At 38.7% G+C, this 22676-nt stretch overlaps 1 protein-coding gene across 1 annotated transcript; it reads left to right on the top strand.

Moving 5' to 3' along the window:
- Window positions 1-7493: 7493 nt before the first annotated feature.
- Window positions 7494-21205, top strand: ak3 (adenylate kinase 3). Its single transcript, XM_017708202.2, has 5 exons — window positions 7494-7824; window positions 10020-10139; window positions 11143-11315; window positions 17909-18027; window positions 19786-21205. Exons 1-5 carry the CDS (start codon window positions 7677-7679, stop codon window positions 19901-19903), a joined length of 678 nt encoding a protein of 225 aa, XP_017563691.1. The 5' UTR covers window positions 7494-7676; the 3' UTR covers window positions 19904-21205.
- The last annotated feature ends 1471 nt before the right edge of the window (window positions 21206-22676 follow it).

Genomic DNA, 22676 nt, shown 5'->3' with positions numbered 1-22676 from the left:
GTAAATGTTTTTTAAGGAAGCTTTTTAATAATGGTTTTATATAGCAGCATAAAGAGCCCTGCTATTGTTACAAGTGAAGGAACCATTTTATGGTACCGTATAGAACCCTTTTTGCTCAGAGTGTACTTTTTGGCCATTAAAGAGTGTGTTTACATTTTTCAAAATAGAGCGAAACTATTTATTTAATATTATTTATTATTATTATGCCCAAACATTTTTCTATATAACACCAAAAAAGAGTTCAATTTTTGTGTATATATGTACATGTAATCTCCATCCATCCATCCATTTTCTAAGCCGCTTCTCCGTCAGGGTCGCGGGGGGGAGCTGGAGCCTATCCCAGCAGTCTTCGGGCGGAAGGCAGGATACACCCTGGACAGGTCGCCAGTCCATCGCAGGGCAGACACACAGACACAGACAGTCACTCACACACTCACACCCAGGGGCAATTTAGCACACCCAATTGGCCTGAGGGAGGAAACCGGAGAACCCGGAGGAAACCCACGCAGACACGGGGAGAACATGCAAACTCCACACAGAGAGGACCCCGGTCACCCGGCCGGGGAATCGAACCCAGGCCCTCCTTGCTGTGAGGTGACAGCGCTACCCACCATGAATTATACATGAATATATATATTTTCTCACTATTATGATCTTTATTTCATTATATATCTTTATATCATGTCCAAAGAATGTTTCTATACACTCACCAGCCACTTTATTAGGTACAGTTCAGTTGCTTGTTAACACAAATAGCTAATCAGCCAATCACATGGCCACTACACAATGCATTTAGGCATGTAGAGGTGGTCGAGACAACTTGCTGAAGTGCAGACCGAGCATCAGAACGGGGAAGAAAGGTGATCTAAGTGACTTTGAACGTCCCATGGTTGTTGGTGCCAGACGGGCTGGTCTGAGTATTTCAGAAACTGCTGATCTACTGGGATTTTCACGCACATCCATCTCTAGGGTTTACAGAGAACGGTCCAAAAAATACAAAATATCCAGTGAGCGGCAGTTGTGTGGACGAAAATGCCTTGTTGATGTGAGAGGTCAGAGGAGAATGGGCAGACTGGTAGGAGATGATAGAAATACAACAGTAACTCAAATAACCAACAAGAATCTCTGAGGAATGTTTCCAACACCTTGTTGAAAGTGTGCCACGAAGAATTAAGGCAGTTCTGAAAGCAAAAGGGGGTCCAACTTTTTACTAGCAAGGTGTATGGTACTATATAGAAATATTTTTTGCTAAAAGTGAACTTTGTGACATTATAAAAACATTGTTACTAATTACTGAATAAAATGTTCTTTCCCTCTCTTCTTGTGTCACCCTTCACCAGATCATGTGGGTTTCTAAACAGTGACATCAGGACCGATATAGGTGTGGCTGTTACTGTGTGGTTCACTTGATGAGTCGTTGACCATGGTTGTTGTTCTTGCTCTTCTTATTACTATTGTTAATACTACTAACATTGAAATGAAAACCACAAGAGGAGAAACATAAAAAAGGACTAAAAGAAAATAAATAAACAACATATAGTAAAATACAATAGATAAAAATAAATAAATTTTAAAAGAGCTGCTAAATGATGAAAGCTGTATGAAGCTCTCTGAGCAAGTTCAATCTTGCTTAATACACCCAAACTCAGAGTCAGGAGACCTGATCAGATGGGAGTACAGGTACAGGTACAGGTTGAACAGGTCAGATTGCACTGTAAAGACGGAATTGTGGAGTAGAGTTCGGCTTTCCATTTGTGCTGCGTGTTGTATTCATCTTATGCAAATCTTTTTACTCAGCAAGTTGAGCTTCATATTAGTACATTACAGTGTGACTGAAACCTGTTTGTTTCTATCTACAACAGTACAGTACATTTTGTGAAAAAAATAATTTTTCTGAGAAACTCTTATAGAGTCATTCTTCCATTTCTGCGTATTGAGCTCCATGTCCACACCTTGGCCTACATACAACAAATCTACCAAGCCTTAAACATGTGACACAAGTAAATGTCAAGGACAGCTTGGGCTGTACAACTGACAGATAAAGCTTTATTAGTAAGAGGTATGAATGAGGACCAACTTCGGAAGGAGTGTCATGTAGGACCTACGGTGGTGTGATACTGATTGGGCCTTACAGGTAACTGTCTCTCTCAATTAGCATCTGTAAGCTGAGGTCTTTGGAAAATGAACATTTGGAAAAAAAAAAAAGCTATAACTAACACATCACAGTGTGGTTGAATCCTCTTTGTTTCTACCTGTAACAGCACAGTACATTCTGTGAAGGAAAGAGACAGCACGTCCCCAATAATGTTTTGAGTATACAGTTTCAAAAATATCTGGAAAGTAGACTCAGTGTGCCTCACACCCTCACACCACATTGCTCTACTTCAGGACTTTGAGGATTAATTTAGTGTATCTAGTTAATTAACACAACTTTTGAAGTGAATAGTTTGTTCAAGAGGTTTCTAACTACAGCAGGCCTACATAGTATTAGACAATCATAATAACAGCCTATCAAACAATCATGTTTAATAGTGTGGCAAAGACTGTGAGACAAAACAATAGTGAATGAAAAGGTAATACAGGAATGCACTAACATATCCATCATGTCCACAGTGAGGGCCATAGATTTTCTCAGAAGATTAGACACTGCTATCTTGTGGTCATGTTAAAGAGTTGCAGCTGTTGCAGCTATATTAGCTGACCACAAGTTGGCCTTTTCATAAGAAAATAGGGGATTAGTATGCTGAGCTGTTCCTTGTATAAGCAGTTGCTTAGGGACTCCAAATCCCCAGGGGGCTTTACATTTGCAGTTATGTGCAAAAATCACAGACAACTCTTCATTTATTTCATGTGCAGTTAAAAAAAGCCATTAAATACAAGTTAGATTTTTTCAGGAGATATTGAGGAGATATAAAATTATTCAATTGCACAAAGTTTCTAAAGCTGCAGGTTAAAAATGTAAAGATATGAAGGAAAAACTACTAAGAACTGGCCATGACCTTGTAGACCACCAACACTAACCCCATCAGACGAACAGCGCTTAAAGCTTTCATCTTTGAGAGAGAGGAGAAAATCAAGCTGCTTCTGATCTGAAAAAAATCACAGGTGTTTTTGTCCATCTTTCCACTGTGAGAAGACAACTCAGCACTATGAGTCTGATAGGATAGATGTCAAGAAGCTCTTACTGAGAAAAGAAAAATGATAAAGAAAAAAAGAAAAAGAAAATTTACACTAGAACACCAAAACTGGACATCTGAGATGTGGAGTGAGGTTTCATGAACTGACAAGTCCAAATTTGATGAAAATGCAAAAGAAAATGCAACCTAACCTTCAGTTCTAAGACTGAACTTTGGAGGTGTGGAAAAATATCCCTGCAGATTTATTAAAAAAAACTGAAATTGAGTCTCCTGAAAAGAATGGAAGCTGTAATAAAGGAAAAAAGTGAACACACTAAATTAAGAAGGCATTGATACTGACACTGGTATTGGGCAGATACCGTGATCATTTACCTGTACTCATAAAAATTCACAGACACCAACACACCAATACCCACTGATACCGTGATAAGTCAAGTTTAGCTGCCACACTAATGAACAAACACTGTAGAGAGTTACTGATTCCATGACACAAAGTCATCAGTCATTATAAACATTCTGTCTTGGCAGATTCCCACCAGATCTGCATTATGTGATTTTAGCCATTTTTAAACATTTTAAGCAACTATCACAGCCACGTCTCCAATACGAGCTGAGACATGTATGCAAGTGAAACAGAGACCGAACATCTGCTACCAAAGTCTGACTTTACTGTTTGACTGTTTGACTGAATAGATTTTTTGTAAATAGGCTGTAGGGAGAATGTATTGTCCTATCATGTACAACCCAAATTCCAATGAAGTTGGGACGTTGTGTAAAACATAAATAAAAACAGAATATGATGATTTGCAAATCCCTTTCAACCTATATTCAATTGAATACACTACAAAGACAAGGTGAGTGAATATTTGCAAAAAACAATAAAGTTTATCCATTTGAACATTAAATATCTTGTCTTTGTAGTGTATTCAATTGAATATTGGTTGAAAAGGATTTGCAAATCTTCGTATTCTGTTTTTATTTATGTTTTACACAATGTCCCAACTTCATTGGAATTGGGGTTGTACATCACTGCCTGGTTTTAGCTTCAGTGCAGTGTTAGCAGAGCTGCTGAGTTACTCAGTGTGTTTGCTCAGTACTTGGATCTCAGCATATCATTTTGAATGAAACAGCTTTATTAGGAATTGTTCATGGACAGAGCTGACTGTAGAGGCTGCATGCAACATAGCAGGAATGGAGCATTTCTGCACTGAAATTGTTGGCTTTGTCTATACATGATGGGCTGTTTACATGTACGAAATCACCAAAGAACACGATTTCTAAAATCACACAATGTGTGTCTGTTTTAAAGGACATTCAGATACAGAAAAAGACTCAGAGAAGAAATAAGCTCCACAAGTGAGCTCCTCAGATGTTTCCTGCACCCACAGTTGTTGAAGGACACGGGCGAGGAGCAAAACTACAGCTGTACAGAAGCGCCTTTCTGATGTGAAACAAAGCCCACTGTTTTTCACTGCAGTGCCACTAAATCCAAGGTAGCATTAAATAATATAGGATGGCTAGTTGATGCACTTTATTTACACCACCAACAACTTACTTGTAAGTAGATTACACACAATGGTATCGGACTCGGGATTGACAATAGCCAAAAAATATGTATCCATATATATTATTTTGTATTTAGTTGATGAAGCCAAATTTTTCTGTTTTTTTTTCATTAAGCTGACAAATGTACTTATACTTAATGGCCGTTTTAACTGAAAATTAATTAATGAAAGGTGGTCTCGGACTTTTGCAGCATACTAATTTTATTATTTATTTTGCTTTCTGTATTGTTCATGTGCTTTATTCATACATACATTTCCTGTACATGCTTATTTATTAGCTTTTTTTCATGATCAAAATAAGTATTGATAGGGTGGGAAACCAGCCACTTAAATGTGCCTCAAATGTTCAGAAATCCTCGTATGTGTTTACCTGACGGTTAGACTCAGGTGTGTTAGAACAGGTAAGCTAAGAAAATCTACAGTGAGTCTCCTTGTCTGGAAGTGAAAAATAGGTTTGCATATTTGCATATGTATAATAATTGTTTATTTGCTGAATTTAACATACTTGGGGAAAAAACATTAAATACAACCTGGGCCATATTTATGCTTATACATTTAAACTGTCCATTCAAATTTTCAGAAAAAAATGGCATATTTAATATTTAATGCTACTTAATGTAGCATGAACACATTGTTAAAATGTCCCGGCCCATACTATCCAAATAAGAAAACTAAGCTGCAAAAACAGCCCATTTAGATGTGATGTCACAAAAACCATAGCGTTTACTTGTGTCTGCCTATTTAGTCTGCAGCAGTTTAGCCCCACTTATCGACAATGAAAGAATTTTCCCATCCAGACTGCTTTTTGAATGATGTGCAACACAGGCAACCAATCAGAACAGAGTGTGTTTACATATTATATCAATCTTAAAGGCACAGTAACGAAAACAGCCTGAATACTGCAGGACTGCAGGAGGAAAACAGAACACACTAAAGTTGTAGGATATGGACCCTTTAAGTTTGTTCTCTGTAGAGGATGTGCAACTTATATTTACTTATGTACAGCAGTCCACTATAACCGCTGAGTTTAACCACACACATAAGAAGAGCTCATTTACAGGTCTGAAATGGAGATGTGGCCATTGTAGCTGAGCTTGCTAATCCTACTCAGAGAAGTTGTGCATGAATCTTCACACCACACAACACAGTGCATTATGGGTATGCCGTATCCACTAGGGTGCATCAGTTGCACACTGTTTATTGCAGTGCATTGTGGGATTGTGTGAGTGCACTGGATCTTCAGCAGTTTGTTTTTGGATACCACTAGAAAATGGCAGAACCCCAAAATAGTGCACTATATAGTGAATAGGGGGCAGTTTCAGACACAGTTTGCACTCTATCTGCTGCTGCATGCTATTAAGTATTCAAGCTATAAAGTGCTCTTTGTTTGGCTTATCTTGACTAACTGTGCTCACCTGTGCTTTTTCTCAGCTAGTCAGCTATTTCTTTTGGCCCAAAGCCATCTGTGCCTTACTGTCTGAGCAACGGTAGAGCAATCTGGACCAGGGGTGGCAGAGGGTGGCAGGACGTTTCAACAGGGTAGCACTGTTACAGGTGCTCTTGCAATTTTAATGTGTGATCAGGCGTGAGTAGAGGGGGATGTGGAGAGAGGTTGTAGTGTTTTTCCACGGATAGCAAAACAACTGTACCCTTAGAGGCAAAGCAGGACTAACCAGACATACTTACAATGATAACATGGGACCATGGGATTGCTATTGGAGTGTTATTCCACCAATAGCAAAATAACTCTCCCTTTAAAGGTGCAAACCACCCCACACCGAGGTGGAAGCCAATGACGTAGCAGTAATTTTGGGGTGGTATCTGGAGCAGCCAGTCAGACTGGCTTCAAAACCATGCATGCATTCTGCAAAGACAAGTATTACTCAAACACAGATAACTTTGCCAACTGTCAGGCTGACTAACCCATACACAAGAAGCATCATAAGTATTATATAACCACATTATATAATAAATGGAGCAGAAACTGAGCCCTTTGTGTTCATGAGTCTAGAATATCGCCAGCCCTTACTGTGATATTTTCTTTCACCCAGGTTTCACCCAAGGAAAATTCCTGCCTAGGACTGGCTACCAGTGTCCAGGGGTGGTGAATATTTTCCAGTTATAATACTTTTACTCAAATAGGATGTAAAACCAATATAATTTTTCTCCATTGTATCCCCTCAGATTTAGTTTGGGATGATTTGAAGGAAGCGTTGGGATAGAATTTTGATGCATTTAATCTATTTTCAGCTGATATGTTTATTTCTACTCAATTTGTGAAAGAAGGGAATCTACATCAGCAGATATTTTAGCCCACAACATTTAGCTCATAACTGTGAGCTTTGCAAGAAAAACATTAACAAATTATATGTATTTATGAATGTATGCATGTATAAATAAGTCAATAAATAAATAAGCACCGCTGCAAGCTTCTTATAAATGTTTTTTTTCTTACAGAGTAAAAGTTAAAGTTTTTCGTAGCATGAGTTTGGACTCACAGACGTGCACTGCAGAGGCCACAAATCAAGTAGGTTTTTGTGACCGGAAGTTGTGCTCAGAGGCTGGGGGGCAGCTCAGGCATGTCGGTGATACTCAAACGCAAACTCTTTCCCACACGTCTCTGTGAAAATGGCCAAAAAATGAAAAACAAACCCACAAGTCAACGGTCGACTCCGAGCGTTTCGATTCTCTGACTCGTTGGCCAAGAGTCGACTCACACTTCCAGGCGAGTCAGAGAGGAAGAATCGACTCTTTTGGAGTCGACTCCCGTTTATCGCCCTCCTCCAAATCCACGTCACGGCGGCGTGGATTCCTGCAGGCAGAAGGTCTTCGTCGGTTCCTCCGTTTGACCAGAGATGGCCGCACAACTCCGGACACCGCTGAACTAGGGCTGCTCGACTGCGTCTGCGTTTGGATTTTGACGTTGTAACCGTCCGGCTCTGAGACGTGTTTTCAGGCAGACACGGCTTTCAAGATGGTCTTGGAAAGAATTTTCCGTGCAGTTATCATGGGTCCTCCGGGCTCAGGGAAAGGGACGGTGTCGAGCAGGATAGTGCAAAGTTTTGGACTCAAGCATCTGTCCAGCGGGGACATCCTGAGAACCAACATCAATGCAAAGACTGGTAAGATGGACATCAGGGCATGTAGTTTAGCAGCAGTACGCAAGTCAGCTTTCTATTCGCTCGCTTCTCCCTCGAATTTTTCCGTTCCACCTTAAATGGTGTAGCAGTTGCCAGAATGCTGCACCATTTAAGGTGGAACGGGGAATTCGAATAAGAACGTGACTTCTGCCTCCTTTTACCTCCAACTTTGGTGGGTTGGTGTGTGTGCGTGTTTATGTCAGGGAGGTGGGGGGGGGGTGTTGCAGTCCTCCTCGATGTACTCCACCCAGCAGCATAAAAGTTGGAAAAGCTGCATGCATAGATTACAGAATTCATGTAAGAGACAGATACTCTGCACTTCAGCCGACTGTAAAGCCGTTAGTCATAACTTAGGCTGCAAATCATTGCTTGAATTGGTGATTAAGTAGGTAGGAGTGTCCTGCTGTTGTAATCTGCTCCCTCCCCCTAAACTCCTCCTAATCCACCTACCACGTCTCATCAGCAGCGCTGGCCAGCGAGCTGGAGTTTCTTTCTTGTCCACCTCGCCTAATTATTCACAGATCAGTGAGCTTTGACCTTTTCATTGTCTTATGGATCTTGGAATCCTTTTCTCCCCTTGATCAACCACCCTGTGGCTTAGTTTCAACACTAAATCTGATTAGTCCTAAGTTAATACTCCTGATAACCTGAGAATCTGAAATGAATGAAATATTAAAAACTTTTGTCCAGGTCTAATAGCAGTAGATGGAGCAGGTTTATATTCTATTTTACAGGCACAACCTCACTTTCTGGCACTTTGTGGCTTTGATGTAGGTTAAAGACAAATACTAAAGTTATTATATCAGATATAAACTGTTATTCAGAACCGTTTGATGTGAAACACTTTTTCTGTCAGAATTGTTCACAGTGGTGGTGATAAGAACGAGAAGTCTGAAGCGTTTATTGCCACTAAAAGCTCCCTCATGGAAAGACATGATTAGATGAAATGGTTAAGAAAGCACCATCTGGCGCATGAGACGTTGCTTTATAATAAAATTTCGACCTAAAACATAGAATACATTCACAGCGGAGTGTTTGTAAGGCAAAACAGTCCCCAAACAAAATTTATTTTCCAGATTTACCATTATGTATAAAAGTTCAAATGTTAATTTTTCAGATGTTACATTTGTTAAATAACATTACATATAAAAGCTCACTGGTTACTGGGGATTGCCTTGCACACTTCACAGTACCCTGGCACCATTTTACACCAGACCACTGAATGACGTTGTTTGTGTCAGTGATTGAATTAAGCACAGCTTTTGAAAAGAAGATGAAAATTACAGTCTTTAGTCTTTGCCTGTGTTTAAAACTGCTTGACTGATAGTTGTAATCAAAGATGTTTTGTGCAGACTCACAGATTTGATGATTAACAGTGACATACAGTGACATTTAACAAAGGAAAGCTTCAAATGTTCAATGTTCAAATGATTTTCTGTTAAATAGCACGTGCTAGCACATGGTAGTACTTCCCTAAAGCACAAATCACCTGTGAAAAGTCCCTGATGTCCTTAGAGGCTTTTGAAGCGTGTCATGTGCTGAAGATAAAATCTGGAGTACATTTATTCAAGAGTTTCATTCATTGTTTAAATTTGAAGCAAAGTGACAGAGTGTCTGACTGATAATGGTAATATTAATGGAACTTTGCAGGCACATCTCAAACCTTGGTTAAGTAATAAATCCACTTTAGTCTGACACTGGACAAATGACTCTTTAACCCGGGGGTGAGGAACTGGGGGCCAGCACAGATTGGTGACTTCCCTTCTGTAGCATACAAACCCCCACCTTGCTTTAATGCAAATGCAGAAATAATGCAGAGTCTCAAATAACCCATCTGCCATTGGTTTTGCAATAATATCTAATATCTGTGACCTCTGGAGGCATTACTATGTGTCACATTGTTACATCAGGTGTTACATTGAGCCATCTGGACAATGACATTATTTTCCTTGTGACTACTATGAGCTACTTTATAGGCAGGTTTTACATGGGTGCTAACTGATTGACTGCCACTTTGATTTGTACAGTTGGAACACTATATTGTAAAAGCACAAGAAGCGTCTATAGACTTGCTTGCATAGTTGCCATTAACAGCACACATACTTAAGCTTCATTCTGTCAGAGCCGTGTATTCCCATTTATTGTGCTGATGATCGTTTTTCTTCTGGTTTGTGCAGAACTGGGTCTTCTGGTGAAGTCATGCATAGACCAGGGTCAGCTGATCCCTGATGATGTCATCTCTCGTCTCATGCTGTCCAACTTCAAAGACATGGATCAGTACAGCTGGCTCTTAGATGGTAAAACCCACTCATAAAGCCCTCAGCCTATAAATGTTGCACTTCCAGGCATTTACACTGACACAGTCCTTTATTTATTAGGCCCAGAATCTAAAACTGCTGGCAGGCAGTGAACTGCAGCTGAAAAGCTTAATCCTCCTGCAGTGTATCAAAGCTACACAAGATATTTGGACTATTTTTAGTGGGTCACCTTAGAGAATAAGGAACGAAGGCTCAATGCATAAGCAGGAGTACGTCTAGGTTGTGAGATTGCTGTTTAAACATCAACAGCAAAATGTGATTATTACTGTGTCTTGAACATGCTTATACATCCTTTTTAATTGAGTTGCTTTTGAAATGTAAAAAGTATAGAATAAATGCACATAATAATACTAATAAAACAATTATATTAGCACTAATACAACTATTATTATTATTATTATTATTAATATTCAGTGTGTTATTTTTAATCATGACCCGGAAGAATAACCGGTTTAGAAAATGTGTAATAATACACACACACACACACACACACACACACCCACACACACACACACACACACACACACACACACACACACATATTTTCTAAGCTGCTTCTCCCTCAGGGTCACGGGGATATGTAATAATAATTATTAATAATTAGTTAATCAGTTTACCTGTTAATATATTATACAACCATAACTGTAACCATAATAATGAAAAAGTAATATTTGTTGTTGTTAATTTGCTTATTTTAGAATTGCTCTTCAGTTTTACAAGCAAATACTGAAGCATTTTTGTTTGTATATATATATACATATAGATACACAATTATAATGCCATTTTGTGAAAGTAATATAAAGGAAGGAGCCTTTGAATAGTGAAAGAGTGAATGCCACAGTGGAGATATTGTCTGCTATAATGGCTCAGTCTGAATGATTGCCAGACTTTTTTGTGTTGGAAGCAGAAGGTGCATCATAACCATGACAGACACCCCCAACCCCCCCGTTCACTTCCTTTCTCTTTGCGATGCTTTTGGCAGGTTTCCCTCGGACTGTAGCACAGGCAGAGAGCTTGGATAGCATGTGTACTGTGGACACGGTCATCAACCTGGATGTGCCTTTCCAGACCATTAAGGAGCGCCTGACTTCACGCTGGGTGCACATGCCCAGCGGTCGTGTCTACAACATAGACTTCAACCCACCCAAGATACCAGTGAGTATGCATTATCAGCTGGGTTTGATCCAGCATGCACTATGTACAGACTGTACAAATACTAAACGTATCAGAGGGGAAGTCTGTATTTAAACTTTAAAAGTACTGTAGTAATAGTCTCATTTTATTAGTAAGCCTTGGCTGGAAACAACTTCCAACAGAAAGTTGTCCAGTCAGGATGTTTTTTCTTCATGGTGCCTAGGTAGATACAGCTAAGCCAGCTCTTCCATTGGTCAGGCTTTAAGGAGCTGGACTAATGGCCTATTAACCACTAAAATAATAAGGAAGTGACAGAGAAGTCAAGCAATCAGGTTTTGATTTGCAATGAGTGGGTCCAGTTTGGTAAGAAAATGTCTTAAAAACAGAAAACCGTGGAAGAAGCTCTGTGCCAACCCACTTTACTGAGTTACAGTAAAACTACTACCAGGTAAAATATACATTGATGTCTGTTAAAAGCGTCACATAAAACATGGAATGTCTTTTACTTTTACTTTTATTTAAATGCATGTGTTTAATCTAGCACAGCCAAAAGGTCTATGTGAATCATCACCTGCTTAGCGCTAGTATACTACTAGAACCCGGTAAGGGTGCTAGCATCTTTGGCTTGAACTGAAGGTTTAGTTCTAATTGTCACAATAGTAAGTTTAGGCTTCAAGATGGCTGCTCCTACTAAATTTATAAGCAAGGAATTACTTTGTTTAAGACAAGTGTAGCTATTAGCTTCTGTTACTTGTTAGCTTCATTAGTCTTGCAGTTCTAGTGCAAAACTAAAGAAGCAAACTTCAGACACCAAACATGTCTTGGCTCTGGGGTGGTCTAACACCTCCATTAAGACCAGGTACACAGTGTATGCATGTTATGTAGGCCAACTTTGTGCAATTAGTAAGAGAGCCAGACATTTAAAATGTATTTTATTTGTGATTTATAACTAAATAAGAAGCTAATTGCTTATTTTTGACTTTTTGTGGGCAGCATGACAGTTTGAGTGCAGTTCCTGCTGGGAGATCATTACTGAAAATAGGTCTGAGCAGCAATTCTCACTCTTTTATAATGAGCATAAAAGCCCAAAAGCACCAAGACAGCATCATCAGTTCTAATTGGAAAGACTCACAGTGCTGGGAGGAAGACACATAAACAGCTAATGAGGTCGTTAAGTTGAAGAAGGACACGGTTCTTCCTCAGACCGGGCTAAATGAGGGACAAACAGATTAGGTATAAAAGACAGATAAGATGGGGACTTTTGTTTGCTGAGGAGCTTACTGCCAAGAGACCTTTGGTCTGGTCTGTGCAGTTAAAACTGGGTCATTCTCAGGCCATGGCTTGCCCAAGGGTACTATTGAGTAAATAAGGGAAACCGGAGCCGTTCATGGACACCTTGAGAGGAAATATATGGCTGTACAGAGTGGGAAACAGGGTTCGATGGAAAACTTAGAAAAAGTCGTGATGGCTGAATAATGAATATGCTGTCCTAAATGTATACAGTAATGTTTTCTAACCAAAAAAAATGAAAAAAGAGAAACTTTTTCAGCCAACGTTAAGAATGCATGGTGAAAAGGCACAGCCATTGTATTAGCATTCATCAATACTAGTGTTACTGATGGGCATTTTTTTGGATGGTGAGTTTGTTATTTAATCTTTGCATAAAATGTCAGATAGGCATGGACTGGAAACAAGCGAAAGACTGCTGAGGTTGTTGAAACCAGTTGTCTTTATACTGTTCCACAATCACTCCATGTTGTATGTTACTGTGCGAGTCAGAGACCACCCACAGCGTATTACATTTATAATCAAAATAGCCATTAAGTACAAGTTATTTATTTTTCATTGTCAAGCAAAAAAACATATATTTAACATACAATTTACAACACAGGGGCTGAGGCATTCCAGTACTCATTGATGTAGCAGGCAGGGTTCAACATATAGGCCAAGCAGGCAGGAAAAGATGCAGTGTGGAGCATGACAAAATTACATATAGTCTGAGCAACTAAATATTATTTCAAAAATGTTATTTTTTTTATTGATCTTTAATATTACAAAACAAGCAAGTGATGATAGTACACTTGACATGAGATTTACATTAAACAACATAACCGCCCAACCCCCCCCCCCCCCCCCCCCCCAAAAAAAAAAAGCAATCAGCATCATTTTCCTAATTAATTTCCTTCATAATGTCTCAGAAACTCAGTCAACGTTGACCATATTTCTTCATAATTTACCCCCTTTCCTCTGACAATATAAGTGAGTCGTTCCAGTACAATACAGGATGCCATCTCCTTCACCCACATATGATTTGAGGGTACATCCATTTTCTTCCAGTACAAAGATATTAATCGCCTGGCCTGCAGGAGTCCAAAGTCAATCAGTTTTAATTGTCTGGAACTAAAAATACAGTTCTCTGGGTATATACCCAATACATATTTTTGCCTCAACAGGTACATTTACACCCATGACTGATTTCCAGTACTGCTGTAATTTTGGACATTCCCATACACAGTGAAAGAGAGTACCCTTTCCATCTAAACATTTACTACAGTTATCTGGCATATCAGGAGACCAGCAATTCAGTTTGACTAGAGTTACGTAGGTTCTCATCAACCACTTGGAGGAGTTTCATTCTTATATTAATTGATTGCTTTTGGGCTTTTAAACATGTAGTTTCCCAATCCGTCTCCTGTATCTCCTCTTGAATGTCAGATCTCCATGCATCCAACCTATCAGTAGTGGATTTTTTATCAAGTGTTAATAAAGCTACATAGAATAAAGAAATATGGCCTCTCCTCTCTAGATATTGCAGTACAATATTCTCTAGGTATGACAGTGGTGGTTCGGATTCAATTTGCCTATATTTCGACATAATGAAATGTTTAACTTGTAAATGTTTGTAAAAATGTTTCTTTGGAATGTTATGTGTTTGGCATAATTGCTCAAATGTAAGAAGGTTGCCATCCTTATAAAGGTCTGCCAGCTTCTGTACACCTTTATCTGCCCAGATTTTGAAACCCCCATCAACTTTCCCTGCCTTAAAAAATGTGTTGCCCAAAATAGGTGAAAAGCGAGAGATGGGAGGAGTATCTCCCACATACTGATGCGCCCTATGCCAAATGTCAATTGTGTTTTTTAAAAAGGGTTTCTTTGTCATTTTCTTTAAATTTGTTGGGCTTGCAGAATCTAAATACTGATTTAATTGAAGGTTTGTTACTGATGTTTGTTCAATTTTTATCCATGCTGGAGGTGTCTCATTTGAAAAGTAGAACATAGCTGAACGCAGCTGTGCAGATCAGTATGTGCAGACCCTCCTATATGGCAGGTACAACAAGCGAAGTCTTAGTCTAGGTTTTTTATTATTCCAAATGAATCTATTAAAAATACTGTTTGTTGATCATAGTTTGTTGATACAATGGTTTTAATCTCTGGGGTGATTTTAACACCAAGATACACAAATCCCTCTTTTGCATTCATAAACGGGGTTTTTATAACTGGAGTTAGCCTTTCATCTTTGTTCAGAAAGAGCATGGAAGATTTTGAATCATTTATACTATAGCTGGAAAATTGGCCAAATAGCTCCATTTGTTGCATTAAGTTTGGTATACTAATGGACAGCCTTCTCATAAAAACTATCAGGTCATCAGCATACAGGGCCAATCTATGCTCTTGATCTCCTAAGTGGATACCAAATAAATCAGTTTGCATTCTAATTGTCATTGCCAAGGGTTCTATAGCCAGAATAAATAACATTTGAGATAACAGGCATCCCTGCCAAGTAGAACGTTCCAATGTGAAAGGTTTAGAAACTATGGATTTGTATACAAAAGCTTAACCCACTTGAGAATGTTACTTCCAAATCCATATCTCGGGAGAACATTAAATAAATATGACCATTCTATTCTGTCAAAGGCCAAAAATGTAATTATTTAGTGTGTCCGCTCTTTACCTTTATTACAGCATCCTTCTTTTTTGGGAGTTTAACAGTTCAATTTTGGTTGCATTTTCTGCTTGTCACCATCCAAGTAACACATTCAGTGATGCTGAGGTCTGGACTCTGTTCCTAATGGCCTTTTTGACTGAACATTTAGTGCATGAAGGGTTTGACTTTCGCACAGAATTGTGTGTATTTGAATTTAATTAGGTGAGATATTTTAAAGACTGTACTATAATACGTGTAAAGGGACTGTATCTGAACCCTGCCTTTTTAAAACATATCAAGGACTGAATACTGAGTATATTTGTATTCTGATCACGTATTTTTATCACGTGGGTACATAAAATTATATTCTATTGAATGCTCATTTATTTTGGTGTGCTTGTTTCCTTGCTGGTGTCATCTGTTCTTGGAAAAGGAGGCAGTTAAGAAATATGAAACCTCACAAAACCCAATGTCAAGATACTGGAGTTAAACATTTACTTGGATTGCATAGTTTTCATTCACAGCTTTATTCGCTAAAGACTCTGCTGCTGTGGTTGAGCAGAGGCAGACGGCTTCCTTCAGTTAATGGCTCATCAGAAATAAAATGTACAACAGTCCACTTGCCCAAAATGTACAGCTGTATACAAAGGTTTGGACACCCGTGGCCAGATTACAGAATTTGTTGATTTTTGTAGTGAGGAGAAAGTGAGGAGAAGTAAACACAACCTCTGCAGCAGAATATTAAATAAAAATCTGCTAATCTAAAAGCATAGCTATCTTATATTTGATTAACATATAAAATTGAATAAATAGTAATCATGTCTTTTGGAAATGTTTGGACACCCTTAATTCAACATAGTTAGCTTATTAATGAACTCATAAGGACTGGTTAGACAGCTTAAGAAGTCAGCTAATGGCAGTTCTACTCAACAACCATATTCTCCTCTAATCAGGTGGCTGAGTGTCTGAAAATGATGTGGTTGATCGCTACAAAGCAGGGGAAGCACTATCCAAAGTGTGATTAAAACATGGCAGTTAAGAGGAATTGTGGAAGTCAGGGTAAGAGCTATAAAACCAATAAAACTCTGAGATAAAACTGCTTGTATGCTGGACAGAAAGGCAAAGCAAAACCCGCATACAACAGCAACGGAGCTGCAGGAAGGTTTAGCTGAAACAGGAGTGGTCATCAGAAGAAAACTTTACCTAAGTGGTCAACATGTGAAGTATGCAAAACAACATCTAGATAAGTCAGACGTATTTTGGAAACAAGTGCTATAGACTGTTAAAGTGAAAATGGAGTCATGTTTGGAAAAAAAGAGGGGCAGCTTTTTGATGAAAAGAACACCCTACTAACTGTTGGATTTGGTATTCCCTGAGGTTTGTGGCAGTCAGCAGCACAGGAAACCCTGCATGGGTAGATGAAAGACTGAATTCCACTAAATATCAGCACATTCTCGAAGCCAATGTCTCAGTCAACAAACTGAAGCTGAAAAGGGACAGGCTTCTACCAGAGGACAATGATCCAAAACGTACAATATAATCCACCATAAAATACGTCAAGAAACACAAGCTTTTAGAGCAGCCCTCAAAGTCATTGTTCATAATTGAAAATCTGTGGGTAGATCTTAAATATGCTCTGCATGCAAGAGGCCCAAGAATAAGGAAAGGTGGGTTAAAATTCCTAAAACATGAATAGAACATCTTGGCTAACTTAGACTTCTGTTACCTTAGCCTTTCAGCTTAATGGGGCAACTGCACATGCGTTACAGTAATACCATTTGTTTTCCCTCTTGTTGTTCTGAAAAGTCCACTGTATGCATTAATTGCACCAAAACAGCAGAATTTTGAAGCTTGGCTATAGACAACCACTATTCAGTCTTCAGGACTTCCGTTGTTTACATCTGATTTAGAGGAACCACTGTAGTGTGAAAAGGCGGAGCATTTCAGTCACGAGTGCAGTTTCAGTCTAGTGGATAAAAAGAGCTCAAGTGTTCATGTCAAGGTCATTTCTGCTGTAGCTTTTGGGAAACTGCTGCTTTCCCTTTCTGGGTTTGTTTACAGATATACATGCTTTCTACAGGTGGCAGCCTTTGTTTTACCGTCTGTTAAAAACCTGTGCTAGAGTAGAAGCACTGTTAGGCCTGTTTGTACTTTAGCACACGCATTCAAAAGCAATGGAAGAGTAGCTTTGAAAAAGTCAATAGAAGCATTTTTGTGTAGGTTTTTTTTTGCTGGCCAGCTTTGTGGATACTGCTGTTTAAGCTTATTTTGAGCTGAAATCAGCCTACATAACCTAAATCCTGACTGTCTATAGTAGCCCGCAAATTACATAGCTAATTTTGAATTGAAGCTATGTGAGGTGTGGAGAGTACTGATAAGAAGTTATAAGGGTCAGGGTGTGTAAGATTGTTAGGTTACAATACTCAGTGGTTGTCCACTGAAATGTGACTGTTACTAGAGCAAAGAAGTACTGTATATCATTCAGCTCATGCTCTGTAGTATCTAACAGTACTACTGCTGAAAGTACTTACAAATTCGGGTTGGAAAACACAAAAAAGTGACTGAAGGACATGTAATCATTTACTTTACATTGGCAGTGCCTAATAGATTTGCTAGGCTTTCATTGCCTTAAGCTCCAATGATCAAAGTGTTCTAGAAACATTGTCAGCATTCTGTTTGTGCACTGCAGGGTCTTGATGATGTCACAGGAGAGCCTTTGACCCAAAGGGATGATGACACACCTGAAACAGTGACCCGCAGACTGAAGGCCTACGAGTACCAGACTCAACCCGTTCTGGAATATTACAGGTAAAAAATGACTTGAGTTCAGTCTTATAACCTATAGCAGCGTATTGCATGTTGTAAATACATATGTATCTGCAAATGAAACACTACAGTAGTTATCGCACCTCAATTAAATATGAATTGTGGCCATTTACAATAATGTGCAAAAGTTTGGGCAGCCAGGAAGATTATTGAAAAAAATGATCTTCGCAGGAAGTTTTTTTTTTTGCTGGTAAAACGTCATATAACAGATTAATACAAACAAATGTAAGTACAGTAAAGCACAGGAATTTTTTTTGTTTATAAAATGTGACTGATTTGTGAATACAAATAGAAGATCACTGTTTGGTTTCTAAATTGTTGGTGCCTTCCAACCACTGTAGGAATTTAATAATAATATGATACTGCTAACTACCATTACTTTGAATAATAATAATATACATACATACACCGATCATAACATTATGACCACCCCCATGTTTCTATGCTCATTGTCCATTTTAGCAGCTCCACTTACTATATAGGTGCACTCTGTAGTTCTACAGTTACAGACTGTAGTCCATCTGTTTCTCGCATACTTTGTTAGCCCCCTTTTACCCTATTCTTCAGTGGTCAGGACCCCCTTGGACCCTCACAGAGCAGGCACTATTTGGGTGGTGGATGATTCTCAGCACTTCAGTAACACTGATGTGATGGTGTTGTGTTAGTGTGTTGCGCTGGTCTGATTGGATCAGACATTGCAGTGCTGTTGTGGACAATGAGCGTAGAAACAAGGTCATAATGTTATGCCTGATCGGTGTACATTAACAACAACCACATACACACAGATCCCCAGCTGGTGTTTTCCAGCCCACGGCTGGTCCAGCCCGGTCAAGCTCCACTCCTGTGGTCAATTATCCTCTAAGACTTATATATACTACTTTATATAAATAAACACAGTTTGTAAGATTTGGATTTTTCCATATCAAAAGAGCTGGAATTGAAATGATATCGTATATTATTCAGTAATGTTTTAACAAGTTTTAAATGGGAAAACAATAAGAACACTGAACTTGTGAGAGTTGTGGCATTATGGCATACGACATTCAGTGTTCAAGCCTAAAGTCTAACAAAAATGGACGTGCTGGTCTTCTTAATGAAAAAGGCCCAGATATTACTTTATAGAAGAAATTGCAATTAAATCACAATTGCAATCTTGGTCAGAGTCAGAGTATTGGTCAGACTGAAGGAGTCTGAATGGGCCAGAGATCAGGAGATTTTACGTCACGGTCAGTGAAGTTTTTTTCTTGCCAGCTAGGACTGTGTGTTTTGTTGACTGACGATATTTTGGTATGGCCAGAACAGTATAATGTGATGTAATGCAATGCAATATAATATATCACCATAATTATTAAGATTTTCAGAGTGCCCATCCTTATGTTTGAGCACAGATTTAACCAGTTTTACAAAACAACCAAACATTCTGGATTCATTTAGCAAGTAATTAAAAAATGGTGCTGCTTGTGGAATTATCTTGGCAGCCACAGCCTACTATGTCAGTGACTACATTTCCTGGAGGAAGAATTTATACTTGTAATTGTTATTGATAATGAAAAAGATCTGTAATATCTGTATATTTTTTTCATACTGTGTTTTGTTGCTTTCATGAAAGCAACAAACCACTCATGACTGTTTCATTCTCCATAACAACACCACTCAACCGTGGTGAAATCACTAATGTGTCTCCTGTGGCTTGTTGCTTAAATAATTAATACAATATACACTTTTCTATTCATTTATCAGGAGTAAAGGAGTGTTGGAAACTTTTACCGGGACTGAAACCAACAAGATATGGCCACACATTCATGCCTTCCTCTCCAAGAAGCTCCCGTACACTCAGGAGGCCAGGGGACAGGCTTAGATCACGTCACCTCTGACACTTGAAGCAGTAGAAACCAGCCTGCTTACAATGGCCATGAAGAAAGACATCCAAAACACTACTGCAGAGAGCCTTATTTGTGGATAAAGACCACTAAAGTACTACATAAGAGTCTGGCTTTGCATAAGCCTTCTTGAAAAAGGGTGCAGTGAGCCAATCTGTGCGACTGCGGCTTTACCTGTGAAATTTGAGCTTTGGTTTTTTCCGTTTCCTGCTACTTTAGTTGACCAGTGTTAATATGTTGGCTATTATACTCGCGTGAATCACTGTGCAGAGGAGGGGAATTTGCTGTAGTGCTGCATTTTGCACTCTGTCTTAAAAAAAGCTTTGCTCGTTCACATATTGCCTTAGCACCTCCTCCCTTAGGTGTGATATATCAAACGGGCTACAAGGTGATTTTTAGACTAGTGGTTTTTCTTAGGGGGAATTTTAGGAGTCTTAGGAGGAATTTCTGTTTGAAATCAGTATTATGTCAGTTTAAATAGTAAGAGATTGTAGAATGTAATTCTGTACTGCTAAGCCATGCACTAATAGATTTATGCTAGATTATTTTTAAATATTATGATTTAAATGTTATTTTTGGTCAATATGACTTTAGAATGCATTAATGTGAGTTTGAGTTTTAGAGCGTGTTCTACCATTCAACACTAGCTGCTGTCAATAATGCAAAAGTTTCCTGCCATCAGTCATCGGCTCAGAATCAGTGAGCGCACACTGATGTTGCACAGTTTGAGAACCGGACTGGAAATGTGTTAAAGAGGGATTTAATGTTTAATAATGAATGGTGGTTTTGTGGGCGCTTCTGTTAAAACAAACTGCTCAAACTGGGCCATGACAATTATAACACCACTGACTGAATGATGATACAGTATTTCCTGGTTTTGCTTGGGAGCCATATCTACCCATACTTCAATTATTACGGGATTGTATTTTTTAAAATTTAGCTAACAGTGTTCCTCACAGAGTGGCCTTAAGTGAAACCACTCTTGTACTGGCAAAATGATGCCAATTCATGATTCTCAATTCATTCTGAGAGAATTTGGTCGAAGACTAAATTGAATTCCTTCACTTTTTAAATGATTTGCACAATGTCTGTTTTTAGATGTCTATTTTTAGAAAGGATAATAAGTGTAATGATGATTTTTTTTTCCTGATCATCATGTTATTTTCGATAAAAAGTGAATTTTTTTTAGAACTATCATTGACATTTATTACTGATTCCAAGTTACTGTGTTTAACTGAGAAAAATAAAAAGAAATCGTGTTTAAAGACTATGTAGTAAAAGCGTCTCTGTTTGGATCATTTCTCTGCAAACTGCATGCATTCTTGTGGTTTGTACCTGACAATATCTCTACCTTTAAAGAACATGGGCCTCTTAGTCTGTTATTAGAAAAAAACAGTATAACTGTTTTGGAAACCTTTTTCTCCTGAACGTCAGTTTTAGCCTTATATCCAGATTAAATGTTTTGCCTGCTGCAATGAGTCATTTTGTTAAGTAATTATCAAACTTTTAATGACATCATGGCAATTCTAAGAGTAGGAGTCCTGATCTATGATCAGACTCCTCTCTTATTTACTATAGCTTTACTTACAAGAACAGATCCCAGATCAGAACATTTTATCTAAGAGGCTTTGTGAATAAGGGCTCAGGTATGTTAAAGCAGGGGAGAAGAAAAATCAAAAGTACTGGAAGCCCTCTGTGACTGAAGTTGGAGAACACTGGTCAACGCTGAAGAATTTCAATAGTATTTTTTTTTAATTGGTCATTGATACATAAAGAAGTCATTCAGAATGGTTTGACATGAAATAATTGTTGAGAAACTTACCGACTGAGATTTTCTTTACAGTGGGAGTGATAGGAACCTATGGGCATGATGTCTACAACACAAATACAGCCCTTTTAATTACTGTCCAAGATCAGCAGTATACAAGTGTCTTCTGCTGTTCTATGTTTAACCTTGATGATGGCAAGTAGAGGTAAATCTGAAACATTGGCACGTATTGCAATAACATGCTTTAGGCCAGGCATGTCAACCTAAGGACCTTCTGGGCCAAAGTGCTATGGAGATTAGTGTTATCCCTCTTCTAATGCTCTGATTCCAGTTTGTAAAGGCCTTGCTAATTAGCTGATGAGCTGGATCTGGTGTGTTTAATGAAGCAGTGTGCTGACGTCTGCAGTGTTGTGGCCCATGAGGACTGGAGCCTGGTGTGCTTTAGGGACCTACAGTATAAAACAATGTCTCAGGCATCAGGCAATGTGTTTATAACCAATCATGTAACAGCTTTCTGAGAAGTAGCTTTGAGAGGCATTGAACTCTTTTGGGCCCATACTGACAAAGTGTTTCAGATTAGAATCAGAATCAGAATCCTTTATTGATCCCAGAGGGAAATTGCAGTTGTTACAGTTGCAACCATTTATGTAAAAGAATAAACACTTTAATAACTTAAAACAAAGATAAAGAGAAATTTGTTCTATGCTGCAGGCATACATACTGTGGTCTGCCAGTCAGGTAGTCAATAATCCAGGACACGAGGGGGGAATCTACTTGCATCACTGTGAGCTTATCACCCAGAAGAGCAGGCCAGACAGTGTTAAATGCGCTGGAGATGTCAAAAAACATGACCCTCACAGAGCTTGCTGGCTACTAAATTTCGTTCGGGATCAATAAAGTACCTACCTACCTACCTACCTGTAAATGCTTGTAAAAACAAAAAGCAGTGATTCACAAGTGCTGTTTGACCTGTATACAATTTA

Source organism: Pygocentrus nattereri, chromosome 18 (genome assembly GCF_015220715.1).
Source record: "Pygocentrus nattereri isolate fPygNat1 chromosome 18, fPygNat1.pri, whole genome shotgun sequence".
Taxonomy (NCBI): Eukaryota; Metazoa; Chordata; class Actinopteri; order Characiformes; family Serrasalmidae; genus Pygocentrus; species Pygocentrus nattereri.
Note: the sequence above shows the minus strand (reverse complement) of the source record. Positions and strands in the feature narration are given on the sequence as shown.